The sequence below is a fragment of the Falco rusticolus genome, chromosome 4, assembly GCF_015220075.1.
Source record: "Falco rusticolus isolate bFalRus1 chromosome 4, bFalRus1.pri, whole genome shotgun sequence".
Taxonomy (NCBI): domain Eukaryota; kingdom Metazoa; phylum Chordata; class Aves; order Falconiformes; family Falconidae; genus Falco; species Falco rusticolus.
Window position 1 is genome coordinate 11,263,906 of NC_051190.1, and position 27,855 is coordinate 11,291,760.

A 27,855-nucleotide genomic window follows, 5' to 3' on the forward strand; every position below is an offset into this window, starting at 1 on the left:
GGTGGGGCAGGATGGCGACCATGTCCCCTCCGACCAAACCCACCTCAGCCGTTATATACCTGCCTTCTATTTGCTGATGTCTGAAATGCTGTTGCTAAATTGTATCTGCTGGTTTTACTTGCAGCTCTGAAGCCTTTGTGGGTTGATTGCCAGGTTAATGATTTATACCTTAATGCTCCATTTAGGGCCCTGGTGTTTATCGCTCACGGCGCTGGGGAACACTGCGGCCGCTATGATGACTTGGCCCAGAGGCTGACAGGACTCAACTTGTTTGTTTTTGCCCACGACCATGGTGAGTAGCCTGAAACGGTGCTTGCTTTACAGCAGCTCAGGACTTTACTGAAGTAAATGCCTGTAAAGCTACTCAGCATTGAGAGAAGAGATAAAATGTTTACACCTCAGCATAAATGAGAAAGGGATCATCTGTTGCTTTGTAACGATCTGCATATTGAATCTGTAAGAAGCTGTCCCTGTTTACCTTGAGTTTTCGTCAGCCTTGTCCTTGACGTTAGTGCTAGTGCTATTTTAACCACCCTGTAACAGATTATTTGTCTTTCACCTATCGTGGGGCATGGGGAGGTGTTTTCCACTGTGGAAGTGGGACTGGGATGCATTTCTGCTGGATTCATGGTCGACGTCCTAAATGATCCCAGAGGAGAGGCTGAAATGACAGTATAGCTTTCATGTACTGATATGACTAGACAGCTACACCCCTGGGACATTGAGGAGCGTGGAGACATCACAGACCTTTGGACACATCTCCACAGTCCAGCAGAGACACCAGAGCTGGCTGTACACACCTCAGCTCTGCTGAGAAAGCAGCTTGAGTGCGTTAAAGGCCGCGATAACACAGCAGCACAGCCTCAGCCCTCAGCCAGCAGGTCTGGGCAGTGCCGTGCCATGTAGACTTACTGTTCCAGCCTCTTCTGCCCTGAAGACCTCTGCTCTGTGCTCCATCCTGTGACATAGCTAAGCTGGGTATCACCAGATCGCCTGCAGCACATGAACTGGGACCTCCCAATAATTTATTTGAACCATCTGTCCTGGCTCTTTGGTAGCCTCCTGTCACACCTGACTCTTGCAATTTCATGACTTCTTTTCCTTGTGCTTGGAAGTCTTTGCTTTGTTTTTATCGGATTGCTGCCTCCCTGCAAGAGTCACTCTAGATATCAGTAAAATGAATCAATGGGATTAATGATGGCAGTGGACAAAAGGGAAGGCCAGATTCTGAGCTGACAGATTGAAAGGGGATGAATCTCAGTGTAAATCCGATCTCCTTCTGGCAGATCGTTCACTGACACTCAAAAGTATACTGCAACACATTGGAAAGTATACTGCAATTTACTTGGCTGAAGCTGAGACTTCAAACCTGCCCCTAGATCTCCCCAAAGACAGGACTGCTTAATTTGAGCTTGACGATCCTGAACACGTGAGGCATTGCACCATTTAGTCTGCAAGGGCAAAGGCAAAACCTTACTGAACCCAGGTAACCAGGGCTTCCCCTCATTCTTGCTCTCATGGTTCCCTTTCAATCACAGCACTGCCCTTGATATGCAAAACCAAACCCTATATTTTCGCTGGAAAAGAGAATACCTAGTCCTCAGGACAGCTTGCAAGGAAAATAAATAAAAGCCATGTAATTCTTCTGGACAGCTGCTCACATGCCATATTCAGGGCTGACTTTACAAAGCCAGTTGACCCGTGCAGGAGCATCACTGCTGACCACATGAGTCTCTTTCTTTCTGTATAGGCACAATATTTCTACGTGTTGGTTCATTCATTCCGATATACTTCCTTCTGAGCTGGATGGAGGCTAGCAGGGATTTGCAGTAATCCCAGGAGAAAGTATCTCCATTCCTCTCTCTTTATCTGTATGGCATGAAGATCATGAGAAAGGTGATGGAACAGGCCACGTGCTGTCCACTCTGCAGCTGCTGTTAGTAGACCACAGACAATATACACAAAAAGTTCCTGAACTCCAGGACACACAAGCGTTTGGTTCAGAGCTTCCGTGGGCCTGTGAGAGATTGATTGCTCACTGTGCATGCTTAATGTTGTGCCTTAGTTCCTCATTCCCTTAAAACTTGATAAAGGTTTTAAGAAGTAGAGTTAAAATAACAATATTTGAAGCAACAAACCTAGAAGAAATGATAAAACGTTGTATTTATTGCATGGATTTGATATGGAGGTTGCCTCTTCTGTTGATGGAGAAGTGCCTTTGGGGTGCAGGTTCCCGTCAGGCATGTTTTGCACTGTATAATGAGACAGTTATTTGCTCTCTTTTTCCTTGAATATCTTCTTGACTAGAGAAGCTTAAATATTTCATTGGATTTTCTTGATAGGCTGATGTTGCTGGATTAATTAGTTCGGCTCAATTAGTACAGATCTGGTTCCTCAGGCCAGTTAACAACTTCATTCTCTCTGTCAAACCTACAGTTTTCTGTGTAAATTCGGTTGGGTTTTCTTCGTCAGCAGTGGGGAGAGGGTAAAGAAGAACCCGAAAGCAGAACAATGGAAACACAGTTGTGTTTCACAAAGAGCTAATTTAACTGAGCTAGTTCACTGTAAGTCAGGGAGATAATTAACATATTTTAGGCTCTGTAAAATAATAGTAATTAAAAAAAAAAAAAAAAAAAGAGGTACGGGGTGAAGATAAACTTTGCTCAGATCAGACTGGGAAGTTTATAGCTTTCCTCCACCATTTTATCTATTCCAGATCACTTCAACAGAGTGTTCCCCCTTTGCATCCCATCCTTTGGATATCTTTGGGTAATATTAATTATTCAATTGAGTTAGCAAAATAATTGCTTTCTATTCCCCATCTTTTACAGTGGCTCTTGGGCTTATGATCTTGGCATAGATTTCCTGACCTGGACGTTTGTTCTGGTTCTGGTATTCTCATGGATAAAATTCCCAATATAGACACATTATCCGTAAGATTATTAATGCAGTTCCACAGCGTAGCTAGCATGATTTCCCAAATGAGTTGGGAAGTTACTAGGGCTGTAGTATGCGTGACTTGACTGATTTATATTGTGTCTATACTTCAGTCAAAAGATGGAAAAATAATTTCCATTTATATTGCTGAGTCTGTAGGAGCTTATACACTGGTTCTAAATCTTGCTGAAGGCTGCTCTGCACCACTCTTTCCTGTTATGCAAGGCTTCAGCAAAAAGGTTGGCACTTCACGGAGTGACAGTATTCACCCAGATCTGTGTCTTGGTATGTCAGGATTCATGCGTTTCCTCTTTAGGGTATTTCATAGTAATCTCAAGACTACTGGACCTCACCAGATATTAGAAATTTTCCACGGTGGTGTTGAAAATTCAGCTCTGAAATACCTCTTAACCCTACCTTGCATCTAATGTTATGAAATTGCTTTGTTGTATGTCAGTCCCATGAAAGAGGAAAATAGCATTTCTTTGGATTAGAGCATTTTTTTCTGTGGTCTTTTATATAGCGTTTCTAATAGGCAGGTAACTGTTGCCCATGATTTCTGGATTTACTTGCTGTGCAGTTTCGTGAAGGCTGAGTTCAGACTGCTGGGATGACCTTGCTGTGCATTTCTGCAAGCTTTAGATATTTTGAAATGACATCTCACTTTTTCAATTTCCTTTCTATATTGCTATGATTTTATTGTCAACATTCTGATGACAGAAATAAAGAGATAGACAAACATATTAGGTTATCGGCAATCAATTTAGGAAACCCCTCTTAGAAGGAATACCCGTGGGAGATTCATCAAACTGGAGTGATATTGTAATTCTTCAGTCAGTCACAGGCAGATTGCAGCTCCTTTAGTTATAATGCAGTATTTTTAGGGATCTGTAAAGCTGAGAGCCAAGGAAAATGAGAATAAAGGATAGAGAATGTGGCTTTGTTTTCTCATACCAAGCATTTTCAGTTGGTAAAGCACATGATGTTCCAGCTATCCTCATCTCTCTTCCTATAACATCTCATTTGCTGAGATCTTGTTCTCTATGGTTGCATTACATGGCCCGAGCCCAGAACAACTGCAATTTCACCTTCAAATGTACATGTCAACTAATAGCAGTTAAAAAAGTGTTTCCAAGATACAAGGGCCACAAAAATATACTTACTTCTGTCTTAAACCTTTTAACAGCATTGGCACTGGCCTTGTGTTTCACTTGGACTTGCTGGAGCTTCTTACAGGTAACACAGCTGCCTTACATGAGGATAAGGAAGGTGAAATATGTAGCCCTAATAACCTGGCAGCAGTTCCAAGCCCGTAGATCTACTTGACAGCCCCTCCAACCTCCTGCTCTCTCCAGGCAAAATAAACCCTCTACCTGTCCTAGTACATGGACACCTCTGACTCTTTCACCTTCTTTGATGCTGTTGAATTTCCCACTCTTGAGTTGTGTGTAATGTCAGGTCAAAGCAGAGGGAAAGGTTGCAGCTCTAACAGCTTATTCATATTCCTTAGATGTTTCTAACCAAAGTCCAGCTTTCTTTTTCAGCCCTGCTGCTACTTCATGTGTGGTGAGCATTTCTGATGGGTTAGCAGGTCCCTCTCAGGCACACTTACTGCTGCTTGTGCTCCCCATTCATTTTCTCGCTGTTTTCTCTATTTAACAAAGGATTCATTTCTAAAAAGTAGGAAATAGCTGTAGCAGAGATTTTTTAATGCATCAAATATTAGCTGGTTTTGTTTTGCGTTTTTTTTTTCCAAGTGATTGCTGTGTTGTTCTTGCAACTGCTAAAAGGTCATTTTGTTGGTGAGAACAGAAGGCTTTTATTTATTCATAGCACTGGGAAGGATTGATCTACACAGAGAGGTTAAAAAGGACTAAACATGGTCAAGCTGGGAGGGGGGAAATGACTAAGAAGGATGTCAGCATTAACAGGAGCAAGAATTAGGGTAGCACTGCGGTTGAGAACAGCTCACGCACAGCAGCAGGAGGGACTGTTCCTGGAGAGCAGCACTCCCTGATGATGTGATCAGGGAGGCTTCGGGGTGATCTCCAGGGATGGAGTCGGGAAAGCCTTGGCAAGCGTTTTTTGGTTCACTTGCAGAGCAGCACAGCTATCCCTTGGTGACTGTTCCCGAGGCCGGGTGTGGGCCCGCTTACCGGTAGCAATCTGTTCTTTTTCGGCTTCCTCCGACTGAGTCTACCTCACTAGAGCAGGAAAAGTTTAAACAGTTTTTCTGCAGAGACACGGGAAAGAATGGCACTTACTGATTGGGTTTCCTTTGACAGGAGGCTTACAATGGGTTGTAGGCATATATATATATATGTGTGTGTGTGTGTGTATACGTATATATATATATATATATACACACATATATATACACACTTTTTTTCCCCCAGAGAAGGGCTCCTGGTCTTCAGCATTGAACAATCCTGAACATTGCTGGGAAATAAAATCTTCCATATACACAACTGGAAATAACCAGGGGTATGGACAAATTAGCATTTGCAGGAGTGCAAAATTACTGTTCTCCCTGTGAATCCTGTTCTCATCCATGCCCCCGGCAGCAGGAAGGACCTCACACAGCTCTGGGATTTGCTTGCACACGAAGTTGCACTACCTGAGCCATACCAGCAGCCCTGCTCGGAGCAGTTGGCTGCTGCTGATGTGCACATCCTTAGACAGATGCTCTTCCTGGCTAGGAAAGAGAATATAGCACTAGCTGTGTACCTGTATTAGCGCATCCTCTTCTGGGTTTTTTCTGAAGTGATGAAAGTTGTTCTCCCAGGAGAAATTCATAGCACTGCCCGGCCCCATGCATAAACACAGGTCCTGAACCTACTGCACGCTGTAGCAGAACTCCCATAGTAGGGCAGCATGGCTGGCAGGCTGTGGGATCTGCAGGCATGCAAAACCAGAGTGTTTCCCACACACAAGTGTCACGGTGGGGTGGAAGATGATGTTACGATTCACAGATTGGAGTGGTGACTGCAAGGGCAGGAGGAGAATCAGAGCCAGCTGTCAGATTGAGTTCCCCCCTCTCTCTATGTATTTCCCCTGCATAAAACCCCACTCTTCAAGAGCTAGGAAAGCTCTTTCTTTTAATATCTATACTGACGGTTCCAGTCTGAAGACTCCTAGCCCGTTTGCATTTGTCAGATGAGGACTGCTGCGTGGGCATTTGCCGCTGATGGTTCGTTAGAATTGCCAAGCAAAGAAGGAAGTTGTTCAGAGTTTCAAATTAAACTTTGCAAGTACATTCCCTACAGGGAAATCAACCCTTTTGTTCTTCAGATTATCTCGACTTGTCTGTCTTTCAGTCTTCTATGATAATGCATTTGGAGTGGAGAGAGAGCTGCTGAGGGGTGATTAGTCTGTCCCACCATGATGAAAGTGTATGGACATAAATCTCTGTGCATATAGCTCTGAAAACTGCTAAACTGAAAGCTTACAACAGAGCAAAACCAATGGCAATATAAGGGAACATGTAAATGATTCTTTGACCCTTGATCAATGTTAAGTGTAATATGGACCCATGAGCCCTGTCTGGAATTCATCCGTTCTCCCCTTGTACCTGGGGGAAGACTGAATCGTAAAGACGGCTGCGACATCAAAAGCGGGCGGTGATGCCTGCTGCACGGCGTGTGGGCAGAGGTGGAAACGGAGGGGATGTACCAGAGAAGAGTATGCTGGTCTGCCCCACCTCTCATGTTCTCTCTTGCAAGCACCCGCTGTAGGTTCCTCTTGGTAAGGGGGATCCCAGAGGAGGTGACACTTTGGCCTGGCTGGCAGAGCACTGCCAATGCCATTTTATCCCTGTTTTGACTCCATATTCAGTACGGTCCCAAGCCAGCATAGCTCTCTCTAAAATTTCCTTCTTCAGATGGTGAGTGAAGGTAGCAGTCGGGCTTATCTGCCTTCCAGGGCAGCGGTGAGGAATGCTTAGCATGTGCCGGGCACTCAGGATGTGAAACCACAGCGTGTAATTACAGGGTGAGAGTTCAGATACTGCAGTGCACCATGTAATTCCTTCAGCAGTAAGAAAACTGAGAGAACCTGGCGCAGAGTCCTCCTGTAAAACAAATAGCTAATGAGCAAACTTACTTCTGCCACCCTTTTCTGTTTTGATTGTGGGGATTTTCATGGAAGATGAGGCTACAGGGTGCGCTTCTCCAACACAGATGTGAATTACAAACTTGAAGACCAAAAAGCAAGATTAACTCAGGATGAACTGGGAAACCAGCCTGCCGGCCACTGCTGAGCTCCAACCAAAGTGACACCGGTCACTTCTCCAGGTCTTCTGGAGTGACGACTGATCTCGTAGCACTAGATCTCAGAACAGCAGTGACAGCCTGCTAAGGAAAACAGGTCCTTCAGCTTGAGCCTCTTTGAAATCATAGGCAAAAATGATTCATACTGCTAAGACGCAGCTTTCCCTATGCATCTTGAACACACTCAGTAGTGTATCTCCCAGACTGCTGCACAGAGCTGGGCTCTGTTGGTGGTCATGAGACCGCAAGGGGCAACAGCTTGTGTAGGGAAAAGTGGTCTGGATACACCTCCTCCAACACAGTGGTGGTGAAATGTGCCTGTAGTTGTACCAGAATACAGTGTAGCACAAGGGGAGCGTCCTGTGGCACAACAGGCAATGGTGGGTACTTTGAGGTGGGTTTTATGAAATGAAAGTGTGCACAGGATTATTGTTACTTTTGAGAAGCCTTGCAATCCAGCCTTGCTCTGGTGAACTCATCTGAGCAGTGATTCTGTCACTTCAGCACTTGTCTTCGTTCACGCTGGGATCATACAGTCCCAGATCTCTGCCTGCACCACGTGGCATCTTTCAGGGTAGTAAACATTGTTTTTGTTTGAGCAGAGCAACTACACAACAGCCAGAAAGCACTAGGTGAATCATGAAAGCAAATACCTACAGTGTCTCATGCTCTAGAGGAAGCCACAAGCTGAGACTTGGAAAAGCAAGTGCAGCTTTTATTTTGTTTGTCTTGTGAAGGCAGATGAAACAGCACTGTCGAGCCAGGAAGCAGCTAGACCACAGCAGACTAAAAATAAAGAGACTGTAAGGCTGCACACAGCTGATTTATCTGACGGTGCACACATAAGGCACAGAGGAGTGTGTTGGTTAAAACGTTTTGGTCAGGAAAGGCACAGAGGATACTCAGAGGTGTTCCCCTCCACTCAGGGGATGAGACTTTCTTTGTTTCATGGACTTCTCAAGAACAAAACTGGAGCCATGGTGATGTAAAAGTGGGGAAAACATGGTCCTTAACCAGTCTTTTAGCCAAGGGGCATTGGAAATTGCCAGGACTGGATACACCTTTAGCACAGACACATAGAAGCAAGAGTACCTAAAATCAGACAGGTAGTGTCATCTAATGTGTGCTATGAAAACATGCCAAACCAAACGCGGGCTGCTCAAAGCAATCTATTTGTTTATCTGACCAATTATTTTTTTTTCTTTTAAGTCAGATTTAATTGTGGTGTAGTCAGTGATACTGTGATTGGTGTCAGTAATTGTGATCAGTAATCAGTGTTTGGATGCAGGGGGAGGCAATGCAGATGCTCCTTCATCACTGCCCCTGTATGTGGGCATCACTAGATGATAATGTTGGACTGCAGTAAAGATTGCAAAAGCCTGGTTATGGTTTCCTCAGTTTCCCCAATTACTCTGCTCCTTCTGACCGCTCCACTATTTCCTCACTGCTGTAGATCCACAACAGATTATTGAATAAACACCAACATATCATCCGGTTAAACAGGATCTTTGGCTCAGGTCCTGGCTGAGCAGAGCTTGCTCTTCATGGCAGCAGAGGTGTGGCTGAGCTGGGGGTGAAGCAGAGCTCGGGCATCCTTTACTCCGGTCTCGCCCTGACCACCTCCTGGCATGAGCTGTTCTCTTTCCTCGCTCCATCAGGTGGTAAGAAGGTGCTACAGAGCCAGCTCCCCGGGCTTTGTTGCAACCTGCTTTGTGAGGGAATCCCTTTTGGGGCACACTGGGATCTGAGGAGCTGGCTTTTTACTCTGAAAGAAATGGGCCGTGCAATCTGCCCTAGTTCTCCTAATTATTCGCTGCTTACTAATGAGCAGAGGGAGAAATGTCAGTGGGTCATTCCATGAGATAGTACGTCTTCTCAGCAGCTGCTTCTTGAACAAAGCCTCGCTGTTGGCCTTCACACAAGGAGGCGTGAGGCTGTAACAACGGGCCCCAGTGGGAGGGGACGGAGCGGTAGGAGGAACAGAGTGCTCCCTTCTGAGCACAACGATGTGCGATGTGCGTGGAGCTGGCAGCGCTGGCCGCTTTCCAGACCGTGCTCCTCAACCTGTCACTGTTAACTGTTGACAGACTGCATGACAGAGAAAAGACATGTCATTCATTTGGGAAACTTAAAAGATGCCTTCTTCTCATGAGGGTTGAGTCCTGGCTTCCCTTCCATGATTCTGCCTCTCAGATGAGAGACACCCTCCATGATAGAGGAGTGGGCCACTGAACTGGTGTGGAGTGCCAGCAGCGCTGGGACTGAGTGACAGGACTTTTGGACGAGTGGTCCTAACAATCAGGAATAAAACATCCTTTATTTGGGCGAAGGGTTCACTTTGAAAGAGAAACTGAAGAGGAAATAGCCTTGACTGAACTAAGCTCATTTCGTTTTACAACCTGTTGGTTTGCTTCTGGTGCTTCAAAGATTTGTGCGATTGTCATCTGTACCCAGTCCTTACATATATAAATCAATCCCCACATCAAGGGTCAAATTCTGCTTTCACAGCTGCTCAGGTAAATCCAGGATAGCTGTCACCATGCCAGAAGGCAGGGTCGGGCATGTAACTTGTAACTGCCTTTCCTGTTAGTGAGGGAGGGCTGGCAACCTCGTGTAATGTTTTCAACAGCTTACTTGCTCTCCATAACCAGCTTTGCTAGCTGTAGGCGTTACGTCTGCTTGCAAGATGGTCGAGGGTGGATGGACAAGGACCAGATGGTTATTAAAAAGCTAAGACTGAGAGAACAGATCATTCCATCTTGCTAGTTATGTGTGTTATCTGGGGCTACTGGACAGACATCAAACATGCTTCAAACTTTGTCCCAGGGGTCATTTCCTTTACTGACTTCCATGACAGAGCATTAGCTCATATCAGCAAGGACTTTGGCCTCGAGAAGCATCAGAGGAATTCTGTATTCTTCAAGGGGAAAAAATAATAAATAGATGTTGCATATACTAGCCGTAGCTCTTTTTCGTTAATGTTACGGATGATGGGATAGAGAGCGCTTTCAGCCAGTTTACAGGGGTACCAAATTGTAGAAAGTGAGCATATACTGGAAGGCTGCTATTCACAGGGACCTTGACAGGCTGAAGAAACGGACTGGTAGGGAGTTTGAACAAAGGCATTTGTGAAGCTCTGCATCTGGGGTGGAGTAACCCCATTCAGCGTTAAAGGTTGGGCACTTGAGTGAATGAAGAGCAGCTTTGCAGAAAAGGACCTGGAGATCCTTGCAGGCATGTTGAACACGGGTCAACAGTGTGACCTTGTGTTGAAGAAGGCCACCACATACAGAGCTGTAGAATCATAGACTCATAGAATCATTTAGGTTGGAAAAGGTCTTTAAGATCATCGAGTCCAACTGTTAACCCAGCACTGCCAGGTCCATCACTAAACCTTGTCCCTAAGAACCGCATCTACATGTCTTTTAAACGCCTCCAGGGGTGGTGACTCCACTACCTCCCTGGGCAGCCTGTTCCAGTGCTTGACAGCCCTTTTGGTGAAGAAATTTTTCCTAATAGCCAACCTAAACCTCCCCTGGTGCAACTTGAGGCTGTTTCCTCTGGTCCTGTCGCTTGTTATCTAGAAAAGACTGACTGTGACTTTGCTGCAGCCTCCTGTCAGAGAGCTGCAGAGAGCAATAAGTTCCCCCTGAGCCTCCTTCTTCTCCCGGCTGAACAACCCCAGTTCCCCCAGCAGCTCCTCATATGACTTGTGCTCCAGCCCCTTCCCCAGCTCTGTGGCTCATCTCTGGGCCTCTGGTGCTCCAGCACCTCAGTGTCTGCCTTGTTGTGTGGGGCCCAGAACTGAGTGCAGCATTCGAGGTGCAGCCTCCCCAGCGCCGAGTACAACGATACACTCTGAAGGTCCACCCACTCGATTGTTTATTTGCTCATTCATAAGGCATGGCGTGTTGTTAAAGAGCTGGTATGCCTGATTCAAATGGGTGGATTTCCTCTATAAATAACTAGCCCTGTTGATTTTCCTGGGAGTAGCTCTATTTGTTAGAGACCATGAGCCCTTTTAAGGGACTGTCTCACAAGTCCTAAAACTAACACACGTCTCTCTTATTACAAAAGATGCAGAGAGTTCTTTAAAAACCAAAATGTTCTCTAGCAGTGGCTGCAAACAAGATATTGAATGTTGCAGCAACAAGCCCCAGAAGCAAAACAGACAGTGAAGGAAGGGAATACTCATCCTTTGTTTGATTCACATGTTCAGATTCTTCCCTCTTTAATCAGCCTGAGTGTTGCAGAGAAACATATTGGGTTACAGTGTCTGGTGTTTTCAGTTAATCATGTTCCTCCTATTGCACATTCATTCTGAATGTGAAACAGGACATTTATTTGTTTATTAACACATATTCTTATTAGCGGCCCAGGCAGGAAGACACTCCCTGCGTTCTCCGGGCTGTTCCTGCAAGCAGCATCCTCCACTCTTCTTCACAAACGGTCAAAGCTCAGTTTTTAACCAGGCATGGTTGCTTGGAAATGCTGTTTGGGCTGAGCAGGTTGTTCCAGGCTCTTGCTCCTCTGACTCTTAGAAAGTTCTTCCTTTTTATCCCAGTTATTTCTGCCCACTTCAGGGCTATATATTTCAGTGCCAATGTTCTTCTCTTCTCCATCTATTAGTTACCCACAACATGTTAGTTAAGAGCATTTCTCTTTTGGTATCATGCATTGTCTGTGGAGCCTGGCAGAGTGTTAACATGAACTGATTTCTCTCACTTATCTACCATGTAGCCCTGGGACCTCTCCTGGTCCTGCCTTTCCTTCCCGCTTTGAGGCATCACTCCGACCCTCTGTGTGCCAGGCGCCCTCAGCTTTGCCTCTTGCTCCTTCAGGGACAGGGACAGTGTGAGCATGCCCAGCTCAGCACTGCAGCTTCTCTTTTAATTTCAATTTAAAACCATGTTTATAATGTGATTCTTATGTGATTTGGGTGTTTATTTCTTAATGGCTTGAGCTCTATGTCTCTACACACAGAATACATGCTTGCACCCTCTGAGGGCAGTAGCTAAATGTCGCTGACTTCAGTGGGGCCAGGATGTGACCCATGGGTTTTAAGTCTGATTTTCCTATTTTTGTAAGAAGCTAACATGTCGTGGACTATTATTTTAGAGAATAAAAGATTGTTTTAGCTGATAAAGGGGTGTACAGGGAACTATGAGAATCGTGGTTGGTGATTTGGGAAAATTACTTCAGAATTTAAAAAATATTTATCTTCATAATTGAAAGCCTCTGGCAGCGTGATCCTCTTTGTTTCTGAGCCTGTTAGTAAAGCAGAACATCTGGTTAGCCTTTGGTTCACTCTCCAACCCAGATGAGACTTCCCAGCATCACAGTACCAGTCCTTTCAGCCTTAAGCATCTTCGTTCTTTATAATAACAAAATGAGGATTGCAAAAGATCTCACAAAACCTAAGGCCATCTGGAAGCAGCCCTTCCTGAAGGTGTTCATGGAGCCCACTTTGAAGTCTTCTGCGTGTTCTGGCAGTCAGGGAGCCAGCTGCAGTGGAGTTGTTTCAGTTTCGTAATGCACTAAGACATCAAACGAGAATGCATCAACCCATTTCTGTAAGCGACAGCCAGTGCTCAGGTAACGGCATATCTGGGTCTGGGCCAGCTGTGTCCAAATTCTAGTGGCCTGAACTAGAAAAGCTCACTTATTTGGTATTCTGAAGACTTCCCTGGATTTCACATAGCTTTAGGTCTGGGCGACGGTCTGTTGTGTTTCAACGGAGCAGCAGTTTTAGTAGCCACGGATACCTCTTGCAGGTGGTCCTTCCCATTAATCATGTGATTGATCCTGTATGATTCAGATCAGGATGTGGCTCATTCTGGATTGCAGCAGTAGACTATGCAAGAAGGTGTTTGGAAACCCCCCCTCGGCTCTGCCACAGGTTTGTTGTGGATCTCAGGAAAAACACTTCACCTCACTACATCTCAGTTTACTCATGGTGGGATCCAAACATGATACCAACCCACTTCCAGAGAGCTTGCAGACAAAATGCCCTGAACTCCAAGAATGCAAAACTGTGAAATGTGAATGGCTCTTCATAGGCTGAGAGGAAGATTCAGCCAGTGAAGAGAGCAGCTTAGAATAGAATATCTCACCAATATTTAAAGGGACGAGGCAGAGAAATAAGAAAGGTTAAAATGCAACTGTGTAGTGTTTTCTTATGTCCAAATGCTAAGCATTTGCTTTTGGAACTGCTAAGGAGTGGGGTTATGGATGGAAAACAAGCATTCATATGTCAGATAATTACATGCCAGTTGACTAGTTTGGTAGTTAAATGTCCTTTGACTGAATTTGTATTCAGGGTTGCACCTGGGAACTTGACCACTTCACAAACAATGCAGAAAAGTTCTTCTGTACCAGCTAAGCCTGTCCTTTGCTCCACCCTCTATCAGTGTTGCCTCATGAATGGAAACAACCTGGTTTAACCGCAAGGTGAGATTTCCTAGGGCATTAAAACTGGTGCCACAGAGCCTGTCCTGTGGCACTCAGGGGTTAATGTCTCTGAAGATACCGTCTTCAATAGGGAAAGCTGTTAATACCCACAGCATCTCTAATGCTGGGATTTATTCAGGGCTTGGCAGTGCTCTCCAATTTGAGAATCCTTGTTTAGCTTCAAAAATAATTAGAGAAAAAGTGCTGAATTGTAGATGATACAAAGACTAATGCTCTCAACCCAGATCCCTTAAAATTTACATTCTCGACACTGCATTTGTTTCCTAGTTCTGAATTTATCAAGGGCAAAGCGTGCTGTGGGACCCTGGCAGTCTATCTGGTGCTGAGGCGTAGGCAGTCTGGTCCGTGGCAGTGCCAAGTTCATGCTCAGTTTGGCAGAGGGCTGGGGCAAGGGAGAGGAGGCTGGGGGCTTTTCTGAACTGAGACTGCCTGGTGGAACCTGTCGTTTCGATTACAGTCCCATGCCTTTTCGTGAACCTTGCACTTCTCCTGCCCAGATTTCGAGGAGAGCTTTCTCTGAGCAGCAAATATGCCCTCGCTGGCCGATGGCAAAGCGGCTTGCACAGCCCAAAAGCAGTGTGCAGGTCCGTAACCTTCAACAGCTCGCACCACTTGTGCCTGCACATGGTTTACCAAAGTGCAGACCTGCCAGCTAGTGTTTGTTGTCCACTGCCAACGAGCCAGGGTTTGGAATGAGTAACAGAGCACAGAAAGCAAAAACCTGTCTGTTTGATCCTGGGTTGTTTGGTAGATCTATACGTAGTGAGGATTTCAGAGTTGCAGGAAAGAGAGTTACAGAGAAAAGTGTATCAAGCACTAAAAAGCATCTGAAACAGTAACGCTGGAATCAATCTCTACCAAGAAAGGACAACAGCTTTGCTGCAAGACGAATTTAGTAGAGCTATTTTCTGCCATGCTACTTTCCCCATGCACCATCTAAATACCACCCAGCCATGAGCCAACTGGCAGCCGTGGGACTGTGCTCTGGCACACTAGGCAGGGCTGTCCTGCCCAGGAATGCTCCCTGCCAGACCTGCTTAATCAAGTTTTTTCTTAATTATGTTGCTCCCGGTCAGGTTTGAGTGAGCTATAGCTCTGTGTGGATGTACCCTGTTAAAAAAAATAAACCAAAACCAACCACACAAAAAAAGCCTGCCCTTATTTCAGATAATCCACCTGCTGCTCATCCATTGAGCTTGTGCAAAGCGGGTATAAAAAGCTAACAGCTCTGGAAAAGTGGCATTTCCTTCATGCCTTGTCAGGAACGGGGACAAATCCAGTCTAATGAGGGTGGCACTGCCATGTGGCGATGCAAAGGAGTGAAGCAAAAAGAGAAAAATCTCTTTAACAATGTAGGAAAGCTCCCTTTGGGCAGGTTGGTGGAGAACTGGAAGTGGAACCCATGGGGAGAGCTGACCCTGAATGCAGGAGTTTGGAAGCCCTGGTTTGCTAATGACCTTTTGGCAGATTAATTGGTAAAACACCTTGCTGGCGTCTTAGAACATGATTCCCACTTTTTAGAAACATTATTATTATTCGTTTGGCATCTGCTAAAAGAATTATATAACCAAAAAAACTGTGCCAAGATTGCTTTGGAATAGAGAAATGCTGTACTCTGGTGACAAGAATCTCACAGACTAAACAGAACCCACTGGGAGCCCTTGCTCTACATGGGAACTGGTGTTTATTTTCACATGTAAATAAATTGGGTGAAAAATGGGTCTTCTAAATCCTTTTTTTTAATTTTTTTGTTATTGTTGCGGCTTCCCAATGGGTGGTCTGCATGGAGGGGAACCTTTTGAAGACAGCTTGAAAGGAGGTCGTGCCTGTCCCCCAAGACGTTCCTCAACAGCATGGAGGGAGTTCTTACATGATCCATTTTTCATCTTCTTTTCTTCTTGATGCCTAATCTACTGTTAGCAGGGAAGAATGAGGACCGTCTTCCCTGAGATGAATTGATTTGATTGTTTTCTCAAGCATAAAAATATTCAAGGCACACGTATGGATTTTGCAATGTAACTAGCTGGTCGGTGATGCTGCAGTGTGCAAGGCTCCCTGCTCAGAGATCAAGAGGTGGGTCATTAACTTGCAGCACTATTTGGAGGGGAACAATCAGGCGGGTTGTGCAAACTCTCAGGCAGGGCGAATGAAACTGTCTTTAAGCAAATAGAAGAGCAAGAAATGAATGGCCTTTGTTAAGGAAAAAATGGAAATGTTTTCTAGTTAAACAAGCTGTCATTTAGGACTTAATAGCATGTGCATGTGTTGGAGAGCCAACCCACATGCCAGCCGTGCTTTGGAATAAATGGGCAGGGAAGGGGAAGGGGAGTGTGCAGTGCCACTCCAGTGCTGGCTTTTTCATTGAAAACCCTGACATTTTGAATTGATGCCCCAGCTGTTTTATAGCTGGAACTTGGATCAGAAAGTCAATGCAAGTGGAGTTTTAGCCTTGTTTTCATCCAGGAAAACAATAAGGTTTGCAGCCATTTTTTTGATGTTATGGTACTAAGACAAGAGAGAAAAATTGTATGTATGTTTTTAAAGCTAAATTAAAATAGCAGGGAGATGGTCCTTGGCTGCTCTCCTCTTCCAGTGAGTGTGAAACTTGAGCTATCATTAGTGGTGCCTTAAGTGATACGTGGAGAGCAGGAGAAGAGGCCCTTCTCTGCTCTTGAAAGATCACCAGCATATAGGTCAAGTGGACTAGTCATAGTGAGACCCGGGATTCACTCCAGTGAAGTCCGTGCAGTTTTTCTGCTGTATCTGAGCACTGATACTGGTTCTATGTCATGCCAGAATAAGTCTTTGAAGACCAACTCTGATGCTAAATAAAGTCGCTTCAACGATACTTCAGGAAATTATCTGCTCTTCATGAAAGAGGGCAAAGAGCTCAGTGCAACACTGCAAGAATAACAGTTAAAAATTATTATATAGCCTTAAATAAAATCGCTTAGTGCCAGATTATAGGACTCCTTAGTGGCACCGTAAGTTGTGCCTCATTGATTATATATCTTACATTTATATTGTGATTTGCATGCCATGGGAAAGGAGATTAGATAGGAATCATTTCACCATCACCGAAAGGATCTTTTACAGAGGAACTCATCAGCTGGTCAGTCATCCATGTTGGCTTTGTGCAGCGTTTTCAAATCATTGATCCCTGTAGCCCAGTAGAGAAGGGCATTCCTTTCAGCTGTCTTTTGCTTTAATATTCTTGAAGGCTGGCTTGGGAGGTGGCATCACTGAAGGTGCTGAGGGAGAAAGCGGAATGCTGGTGTGTGGGGGCTTTGTGGAAAAGGAACTGGGCTCCGTATTCCTCTTTCATGGGCCTTAGCTTCCACCAGCCATGCCACAGCAGCATCCTGGGTTTGTGATAGGAATGGCAGAGCTACCCTACTCCAGGCAGGATGGGAAGCGACTACGGCATGTGCAGGTTTTCATGCTGCCTCGCCCCCTTTCATTGCATGGCATTGCAGGAGACACTGATGTTTCTAGTCTGGCCACAGTGACTGCTGTTTGTAAATGCAGCCTATGAAGAGCTCATTATTTTGCAAGACAAACACAGGGATGGGTTTTTTCAGCATGTTTTCATGAGCAACATGATGTTCCAGGAAGACTTTTAAGGAACTGGAATTCAGAGCCAAATTCAGCAACAGCATAAGAAATGGGCAAGTCTTCTAAAGCCAGAAGAGTCATGTTTGTATCCATTAGGGATGAATTGGCTCTTAACATTGACAGAAACAGTTTGCCTTGTCGGACAGAATTAACGACAGCTCTGATATGTACCAGGTCATTTTGTTTGTCATCTCTGGAGTACAGAAAAGATTTTAAATGGCTTCAGCAAGATGACTAGTTCTCTGCTTCCCAGCAATAAGGCACAAATAATTTTAGTATAGAAAATTGCCTGTTTCTTTTTTTTTTCCTAACCAAGACAACAAACAATATAACTCTGTGTGTGCACTATGCTAAAAATATCTCAGCTCTGCAAATGTGTCTCCAATGTGGGAGGAGAAGGCTTTCAGTTTGCTGCACTCTTTGTGTGAGGCAAGTGAATAAAAACTATCCAATAAATGCTGAAAGAAAAATTATTTTCCTAATCTTGAGAAGGAAGAGGGAAGCTGATGGACTTCTGCATTCAGGACAAAACTCTCTTTTGGTAAGAGAAAGGCAGAATCCATCTGTAAGTCTTAGTTACGTGCTCTGTACACCAAGGGTGGGGAGATACTTCTGTTGGCTACCACAGCTGGTGGTTTTGTAATGTGCCTATTGCCATGGAACACCCAGAGTACTACCTGTATCCATACAGGTGGTGTGAAAGAAGGGATGCTGAGGGCTACCCACAAGGAGAAGAGCGGTCAAAAGTTACTAAAGATAAGCATGCGTTGAGCTGCATTTCAGATCCTCGAGGAACATAAAGATGGAAGCAGTGGTGGGAGGGAAGCCTCTCCTTTTAGTTCCTAATGCTTCCCATCTGATGTGGAAGTAGTCCTCCTGGAAAAGCCTTAGACCATCAGCTTGTATCAAATATGCACCGTGTAAAGCTTGTCAATGCTGCAGAGCAGGTTTACTCTGTTCTGTGCCGCGTGGTCCTTTCTCCTGGTAGTCCAGATCACAGGCTTAGCTGGAACACCCCACAGCTCCCTTCCAGCCTAAGCTCTGCTTTTTCTTCTTGTGGAAACCAGAGCCACTGGAGAAGATGAGAGAGATGGTGCACATCTGAAGCTCCGTCAGACAGACATCGAAAAGCTCACCTCCAAGGTTTAGCTACCAAATACACAGCAGCACAGCAGCTGATGTGGGTAGCAACTTGGAGTCAAGGTAGCATGGCAAATCCCAGGACAGCTTACCCTGCTTCTCCTAGCTCAGGTGTCTCTGTCCTGCCTTTGCTCTCCACCTGCATGCAAAATGGAGAGGACGTACGTATGAAGGGCAGACACTACCGAATGCCCTCTGTGCATCAGATTTGACTTTGTTGGGGAATGGAAAAAGCTAGGGGAAATAAAATCAGAACAGGCTCCCTTGCTCTGATAACTCTGTTCTCAGGACAAGGAAGCCCCTTTGTTGGGTAGGAATCTGCAGGATGGACTTGGAGGTGCTTCCTGCGTGTGTCTGTTCTGCGAGGGGAGCGTTGGCTTTACGTGCTACCGACAGTACAGGCACAGTCTGTTGACATTTCCAGATGTTGATTGTCCGGCTTCGAGGCTTCTTCCTGTTGTTTTAGTTGTTTATGTGTCTGTATGGCGGATTAGATGTACTGCTTGTTAAACAGATAATTAAACACTGAGAGCTTTGAAATCCGGTATGTTTAATTAATAAGTTTCGCTCGGTTGATGAAAAGGATGTGTACTTGATTCATTACAAAACAAGTATAGTTTTTTCAGTAGTGAACTGTTGTGACAATTTGAAGTGTTTACTAGTTCATTAATTTTTTTTCATTAAACCTTAAAAAACACCCAAGCAGAAAATCAAGGCTTCGCACAACATTTGCTATGTAAACCCATTATTAGTGTCGTCTTGTGTATTGTCTCACCCACATTCCCCATCTATGTGCTTTCTCCCATCTCCTCCTCTGCAAAACTGTGCTACCTTACAGTCTGGGATTAGAGTTAATTATTGCTTTTAGATCTTGCTTTGGACCAAGGTCTGTGATTACACCCTGTGGTGCTGGGTGCTATACACGTGCAAAAAAAGCAGTCCTTGCTCAGACGAGTTTCAATAGGTCTCATAAATACAGGCATCAGCCATAATGCCTTGTGGCACAACTTATTTGACTGCTGCACTGACTTCTGAAACCAAAACACTGCTGAAAGATGTATCGTCAGCTTCATCTGGTGCTATAAGCTGAAGTTTTACCTCCAAGTCTGAATGCATTTCGTATAGGGCAGAGAGGAAAGCAGAGGTGGACAAGGGCTGCTGTCTCCTGGTCTGTGGGGTCTGGGTATTAAAATGAGCTGCTGAAGTGCTCCCTTCCCAGAGCAGCAGGATTGCAGGGTTGGTTGTGGACCACCGCAGCGAGATCCCCATCTGAGCAAGCTGCCACAAGCTCAGGAAGATTGCGGAAGGGGGAGTAGGTTGGCACATTTGCACCTTGCGTACCAGAAGAGCCATCCAAATTTCTGTCACTGGCAGCTCCCTCCCACATGCTTGAGACCCAGCATTGCTCCTCGGTGTGGGCCACCTGCAGAGTGAAAGCATCTATGAGGTCTTTTTAATTATGGGGGGTTTTCCTATACCAAACAGTTTAGCAGCAGGGAGAACATACTATATTCATGTCTCTCTCCAGCATCATCATCTGCTGGGGGGCGAGAGCAAAAAACGGTGAGGTGGGCTCACCTTCCTGTGTGCTGCAGTGTCCATCACCAGTGAGGAGCCCATCCCACCTCCAGCCTGGGGCAGAAGACAGAGTCAGAGGCCTTCAGGAATAAAACAGAACTTTCAGAAAGCTAATAAACACATAATGCTGATGTGAATGTCTCCTTTTCGAAAAGACACTTAGGCATTTGCTTCAAAGGGATGTGTCAGGCTCCAGTAAGCTTATTGATGAAGGAGGCAGTGAGAGAAGAAGGTTTTCAGCCTGAGCTTGGTTGTGGGCTCTGACAAAAATCCTCCCTTCGCACAGCACTGTCTGTGCTGCCTGCTGGCACTGCAGAGCCAGCGCTGAAGCAGTAAGATCACCTTTTCAGGCCTCCAACAGCTCCTTGGGGAACTGCATCGCACCCGTGCTCCAGCTGATTGAATTAGACATGACAGCACTGAGCCTTGCCGATAGCCCCTCTGACATAATGAAGCATTATTTTTAATTTCAATGTGGGACTGTGCGGTACAGGATCAGCTCCTCGGCTGTAGCTGGTGAATCGTTGACTTCACAGTGGTGGCAATTCTCACCTTTAACTACTTCTGAAGACTCCTGATGCTCCTGTGCTGGTGCCAGGGCAATTCAGAACGTATTTATGCTGGGGGAGTTGTGAGACTGAGGTGCCTGATCTTCTCCCTGTTCCTGCTTCTCCCACTTCAAAATCTTGGAGTTAGGTATCTAGAAAGAAAAACAAACACACGGTGTGGTGGATCCCAAGGCAGGCATCAAGCCCTGCATTCCTCCTGATTGTTTCTATCATCAGTTGGTTAGGGAGGGCGTTTCACTCACTATGATAAAAAAGAACCCAAACCATCCCCTTTCCCCCAAAGATGGAGACATCAAAATATGTGAAAAGTCAAGATCCAGACTCTGCCTGGAGAATTACTGCTCCCCAGGCAGATTTCTCATGTCCTCTCTCTCTGTTTTATGGTTTTTCCATAAAAAATAGGGAGCAAAGGCTGAAAAAACAACATAGCCCATAATTCCTGCTCTCCCATGATGGTAAGCTTTAAGAAACAGCAGCGAAATCAGTAAATTTACAGCAGCATAGCTGAAGTCAACATATGACCCTGCATTTCCCCTGTCACCTCATCTGCCACAGCAAAACGTCCCCCACTGAAGCTCTGAGGGGCGATTCGGTCCACACCTGAGCGTGCAGGGCTGGGCTGGGCCCTCGGCAGGAGGGAAAGAGAAAGAAGGATGTATAGTGTGAGGCTTTCATAGAAGTTGGCATTTAGAACAAAAATTGTGGAAGTATGTGAGGGTGGGCAAGGAATGCTACCTCGCTCATCCATCCCTGTGTGCCTTGGAGGGCCATGCGCCCTAGGACATGTGGCGACAGTCGCTGCCAGGCTCTCCTCTTTGCCTAGCACTCTGCTGGTCTTATTTAGTGTATTTAAGGACAGGTTTCTTCAGTGATGATGCAGCCCCACAGCCCCAGCAAAAAAGCATCGTGCCAGTGGAGACCCAGCACAGCTCCCCTTGTTTGAACGAATCTGCCCAGTAAGTCCAGAGCTGGGGTGCTGGTTTCCTCAGGCAGTTCCCATTTGGCCTTTGCTGAAGGGAAGGGAGTGTCGAGTTGCTCTGTGCTTTTTGTTTACATTTTTTTCAGCATTTTTCCAATCTGACCAGGATGTAACATTTCTTTGAGGCATGTGAGCCAATGTCAGCTGAATGTCAGCTTTGGAGCAGTTTCCAAAAGCGAGCCCCACAGCACAAGAGGATGTGGGATTTAGGAATGAAGGGACTTGTAGAAGTACGCATTTGCAGGGCCACAGGATCCATCATGCAAGCAGCACGATACCTACATGGTGATAACACACTCCCCAGAGCCCTCACACCCTCAACGATTTCATCACTGAACCCTCAGCTTTGTCTTCCTGCACAGCCAGTCAGTGTTATTCCATCCGGAGAGGTGGAATAACTTTGGAGAGGTGGAGAGCTTTGGAGGATCTATAATCATAGGTGAAATCATCCTCTGAAGTCATGCTTTCTGACAGGCTTGTCTGATCATGAGTTGCTGTTCTTGTCTCCACAGTGGCAGAGCTGCAGTCTGAGCAAGCTCATGCAGAAAATGCAGAGGGCAGAACTTAACAGCTATTACATATTGGGCCAGAGCATTGCAGCCTTTATTCAGACTTCGAGCAAAGTATGTTGTTTTGCAATGGTGTGTTTGGTTGGAAATGGAGGCTTAGACCTCCTAATTCTAAATTTGCAATTTGAAAAGGTGCGCTTCGGTTTCTCGTTTGAAAGGCGTTTAGGAAAGGGTGCCCACAATTATCCCTGTGCATGCAACCTGAAATGCTCCCTCACTGAGCCACTGCACATACACGATACTAGCAGCGAACCACACAAGCTGGATGTGAAGCCAGATAGATACGAAACCTATTTGACATATTTTGAAAACCAAATGTGTCGTGTGGATGTGCACTGACAATCTCAGCTCTTCACAGATGAGCATCTCGTGGTTATAACCTCACATTGCCCTGTGGAAACCAGGGGCCCCAAGGGGAGCACTGTGATGAGGAACTCACGGAGCTGTGTTTCTCGTGACACGCCTCTGTTGTCTCCCTTGGGTATTGTGTCACTTCAGTGTGGAGCAGCCTCTGGTTAGCTCCAGTTCCTGGGTGCAGGCGGTTCCCCTTCCCTTACACCCGCGGTCTTGCCGCTGGCACTCTGGAACCGTTAACGTCAGACTCATTCCCAGCAAAACCCAAAGCAAATAGCTTTACATCAAGGATGAACCTGACCTTTCATTCTTAATGGCTCTAAAGGCAAAAGATCAGAGAAAAACATGTCAATAATCTTGACTGTATTGATGTTTGGTGGTGCACATGTCTTTCATCTAACAGAAGAGGTCTTAGTTCCTCACCCTGAAGCTTTCTCAGCTGAGAGATTCAGACCTGCAATAAACTAGTTCTCTGGTGGAGTAAGTTTGGTTTCTTGGAGGGGAAGAGAGGAAAATAGTAAAGTAGAAGAAAACAACCTAGCAATGCCATCTGGCTAACCTTGTGCAAGGCGCAGGGACAGTATCAAAGCAAAGACTTGTATGGCCTTCAAGCATTGCTCTGTGTCATCTGAGTGGGGAACAGTAGTTTAGTATTTAAAAACAGGGTCAAAAGGTGGGTTCATGAAGTTATTAATAAGAAACTCCAAACGCTGCAGAAATCCAATGAGGTGATTGTCACAGCTATTGCACAGGATATTTCTTGGCTTCCACAGTCGTAACTCTCGACTGTTATGAGCAGTATTCCTGTTACACGGGCTAGGACCGGGGGATTTTCTCCACACCAAGGACCAAGGAGGCTTTCCAGACTTGCCTCTCTCTCTTCTAAAAATAGAGCAAAGCCTCACAGCTCCACAACAGGGACTCATGGCCCATATACAGACCTGGGCCACAGGGGTTTGCTATTTCTGCTTGCTCAGCTGTCTTACACGGACACCGTAGAGAAATAGATACTAGAAGCAAGTGCAAGCAGCACCAGAAGAAAAAAGAAGTGGAAGTGCAGAGCTCTGCTAAGAGAAAAATGTTCCTCTCACTGGAACATTCAACTCGTATTAACCTGCTCAATTTGAAGATTAAATAATAGGCAGATAATGCATTTGAGGACCACAAAGTGACTGGACTGGACACATATAAAAGTTGGGAAAAGCTCGCTTTCCATCTGTAACAAAAATCAATTTAAAGTTAACAGATCCATTAGCCACACACACATGGCTTCACTTCTGTAGATCATTGCAGCTTGTATTTTAACTGGCTCTTTGGTTTGTTTCTGGTCACTGATCCACAGAGGTTGCTTGCTTTACCATACTTTGGCAGGTATTGGAGTGTATGCATGGAAAGCAGAACTGGTAATACGTTATTTATAATGGACCAGCATGACACCTATGGGTTTGTCTGGCAGGCAGCGTGGCTGATTGCAGTGTACACTGCCAAAAGACTCTGGAGAGCACCTGGCAGGACAAAAGAAGAACAAGTCTGGGGTTCAGTTTTTCTTAGATGGAGTGTATTTAGTCCAGCTTTTTATTAGTTCTGCCTAACTTGCAAGGTGATTGTTTTTGGATGGCTTACAAGAAAATTAAGTTTAGGCATACCAATTTCTTCTGGTATGACTGTCGCCCGCAGATCTAACTGAGAAGCCTTTGCTTTCAGGCTGGGTAGGCAATGTTTTTCTTTGCTCAGCACTAGAGGGGGTACCATCCAGCATGTAAACAACTATCAGGCACTTCACATCGTTTGACAAGTCATTGCCCCTTTATGCCTTTAAGTACACCTAGGTGCCCACTGGAGAAGGCCTAGGGAAAACACACAGCAGGAGGGAGATGTTGTCTGAGACTCCCTATACCCTATCCTGTATGGATGGAATGTGTTTTCCCCCTCACAGTTTTCCTTAACAACCTGCAGGGAACAGAAGCAAGCAAGGAGACTTTTTAAGGAAGAATCCTATTTATGATAAATAATATTGTATATGTGTGGTCAGGTAAATATGCAAACTGCTCCCCCAAGGTGGTATTAATTTCAAGCCTTTGCAAGCTCAAAATTGCCTGGGACTGTGTTTGTGGGGATACTGGCTATACCTCTGCCAGGGATACCGCTGTTCCCATAGCAACTCACCATCTCCGGTTTTAGTCTTTCCCTTCCTTTTGATCAGACAAGATAACTCCCAAGCACAGAAGGAGCTAACAGTGTCCAGGTGCAGTACAGTTTGCATTAACACTGGTTTAGGAGCGTGCCGCTTGATGCTTTCCCACTGCAGGCTGTTGCAACCACTGTCGCTCAGCCTCCTCTGCTGGGAACACTTCACCTCGTAGAAGGGGAAAGTTCCAGCCTACCTGGTGTTCCAGGGTATCGGTGAGGAAAGGCAGGACTCTGCAAAGCTCATGCACACCCAGGCGCTGGAAAAGGCTGCCTCCACAGCCCATTAAGTTTATAGTGACTGTATCTAGTCTTCAGAATGTTTCTGTTTCTTGCCAAGACTCTACACAGCAGTTATTGCTGTGCAGCGAGCCATCAGACCCCAGCAGCTACAATCCCTGGGGCAAAAACCCATTTCCCAGGATGCGGTGATCTGCTGCCTCTACAGCAAGGCAAGACAGCCTCTCTGCGCTCCTCGCCCTGATGCTGAAGGCTGGAAGAGATCAGATCGGTACCCTTAGTTTTGAGGAGCAGGTAGAAACAGGGGAATATAAGATCTTTGTAAAAATTAGATCATGGACAGCATGGCACTTTTTAAACAGCTCTGTGCAGCTTCCTTCATATTTTTGCAGCACTCTTTCTGTTGAAAGATGACTGCAGGGGAAGGTCAAGTTAGGACAGCAACAGTCCAACAGACACGTTTCTGCTAAAGCTTTTCTCGGTCCAACCCAAACTATTCTATGATTGCAACCACTGCTTCGAATGACCTAGATGCATGCTCTCCTTTTCCCCTACAGTTGGCCACGGGCAGAGCGAGGGTGATCGTATGGTTGTCTCAGATTTCCACGTCTTCATCAGGGACAGCTTGCAGCACATTGATCTCATGAAGAAAGAGCACCCTGGGCTGCCCATTCTCATTCTGGGGCACTCCATGGTAAGCACCATCCCTTACCCCTTGCAGCAGCACCCAGGACACGTGCTGGAGCACGGTGGTGCCCTGGTGATGGCAGGGAATAACTCGGCCCACAGCATGAAAAACAAACTGACAAGCAGCCTTCCCTTCCGCTTCATTCACCGACCGATTTGCCAGCATGCCTTACCCTATGAGATCTGTCTCGAGTATAGTCAGCCCTTAACTTTTCTACCCGGATCATAGCCCTAATTAGTGCCATTTGCAACAATGGGCCGGTTTTTTTTTTTTTAATAGGACCATTCATTCACACCGGGTACATGGTAAGTCGCACAACCTCCCTGCAGCATTGGGCTTCTCCTTTCATTTTAACCAGTAATCAGGAGGTTAAGCCTTCCAAAGCTTTGTGAGCAGCTAGCACGAAAATACCCTGTAGCGCCATTCAGTTAAACAACCTAACAGGAAAGCGTACCAGGGATTAGGGCTGCAAAAACAAAGGCACTGATTTGGTGAGCAGATCTGAAGTCTGATTCTGACAGCACGGGCTAAATCCCTTTATTCGAGCTAGCAATATTCCCACTGATGTCATTGATCTGCTCGCCCTGCCTTCCCGGAGGAGAGGAAAATGAATAAGTACTTTGGGATTCAGCCCATGCTCAGATAAACAAGCGTTCTTGCATAAGAAGGCATGGCATGCTCTGAAGTGCTTGCTGAGCTCCAAAGCCGCTGTAACAAGGAGCTAATTTCCCAGTGAGGTCTTTGAGATGCTTCTCGCTGCTACTCCATTTAACAAGCCCCTGGTTCTCCGCAGTGTGGAAGTCCACCAAATATTTCCCTTGGCAACTAATCCTCTGCAAACTTTCCCGAGCAAGCCAGCCAGACCCCTTCCGTCCCCCACCCCTCACGCCACCAGCCCCATCCCCACGCAGGAGGGCTCAGCCTGGCTGGCGTTCAGCTCTGAACCATGGGCTGGGTGTTAGCTGCCAGGCGCTGGGCACAGCGCTGGGGGGCTGGAGGGGCTTCCAGCAATTAGTGAAGTTTTTCACATGCTGGATGGCAGCATTGCTGTTGCCCAGGTTACCAGTGCCACAAGCAGGGAGCCAGCCCAGCTCCACCGCATCTTCCCAATGCAGCACCAGCCTGTCACGTTGATAGAGCTGCGACCAATTTTTCAATTCCCACCTGGACCATCACTTCAGACATTTTCTTCCCAGTCCTTTTAACTGAGGACACAAGGCATCCTAGGGAGCTGACAGACGTGGCACAGAGAGTTGAGTTCAGTGTGACATGAGGGGTTTTAACATGAGAACAGAATGCAGGTCTCTTCTCCCCCACAAAAGCCAGACACTTCTAGTGCCCTGTGCCCCTCCTCCCCCAGCCTTCCTCGCCGGCCACACTGCACTCTCACCAAGGCAGCAATAATTTGTTTGCTTAGACTAAACACCTTCCAGTAACAGCTTTACTATACAAATGAGATGTTAACACCTGTATTAAGCTGTGGACTGTTATTTTGCATTGCAGGGGGGAGCCATCTCCATTCTGACAGCTAGTGAGAGACCCAGTGAGTTTTCAGGAATGCTGTTAATCTCTCCTTTAGTGGTAGCCAGCCCAGAAGTCGCCACTCCTATCAAGGTAAGAGCAAGCCTGTGCTGCACCTCATCACCTCGCTCTTCTGCTGAAGGAAGCACGCTAAGACCTGTAGCCTTTAAGTGCAAACCCCCGCTGAGATCTGTGCCACCTGGATGCAAGTCAATACTTCTGAGTCCCTCACCCACAGTCCCACCTACTTTTCAGAGGGAAAATGAATCCTGAACCCGCCAAAAAAAACTTATTTAAGTGAGAGTCGGCTAATGATGCTACCCTGGGAGGTGGTAGCAGACTGTGCTTTCTTCACCCCACCCTGTGGCAGCCCACACAGTGCTGTCCTTTCCCTTCCTCTTCTGTTTTATTCCTGACTCATACTGAGGCCGGTATAGTTACAACACAGGCTGCTGGCTAAGTCAGCCCAGGGTTATCTTTGGCATTTGGGGGATGACCAAGTTCTAAACAAAACTAGACTTCTTGAGTCCCAGGAGTCCTTCATGAGCCTCAAAGGAGGCTTCCAGCTAAAGCATCACTGCCCCAGCAGCATCCCATTTGAGGTAGTACTATAGCTGGTTCTTGTCCAGACTTTCTCCTCCCGTTTGGATTTCGGTTTTACACTCCTCCCATTCACATTTGCCTTCCCGAGCTATTTCTGACCCAGATTTGCACCACCCAGCTTGCCCTTACCCAGGGA

General features: G+C 46.0%; 1 protein-coding gene across 6 annotated transcripts in view; it reads left to right on the forward strand.

Annotated features, from left to right (window-relative positions):
• MGLL (monoglyceride lipase) overlaps positions 1 to 27,855 on the forward strand; it is a 107,438-nt gene that overhangs the window by 63,030 nt on the left and 16,553 nt on the right. For all 6 annotated transcript variants that reach the window (XM_037384189.1, XM_037384191.1, XM_037384190.1 and 3 more), the window contains 3 exons: positions 186 to 292; positions 25,465 to 25,601; positions 27,099 to 27,209. In XM_037384189.1, the coding sequence (XP_037240086.1) occupies positions 186 to 292; positions 25,465 to 25,601; positions 27,099 to 27,209 (355 nt within the window). The remainder of the gene's footprint in view (positions 1 to 185; positions 293 to 25,464; positions 25,602 to 27,098; positions 27,210 to 27,855) is intronic.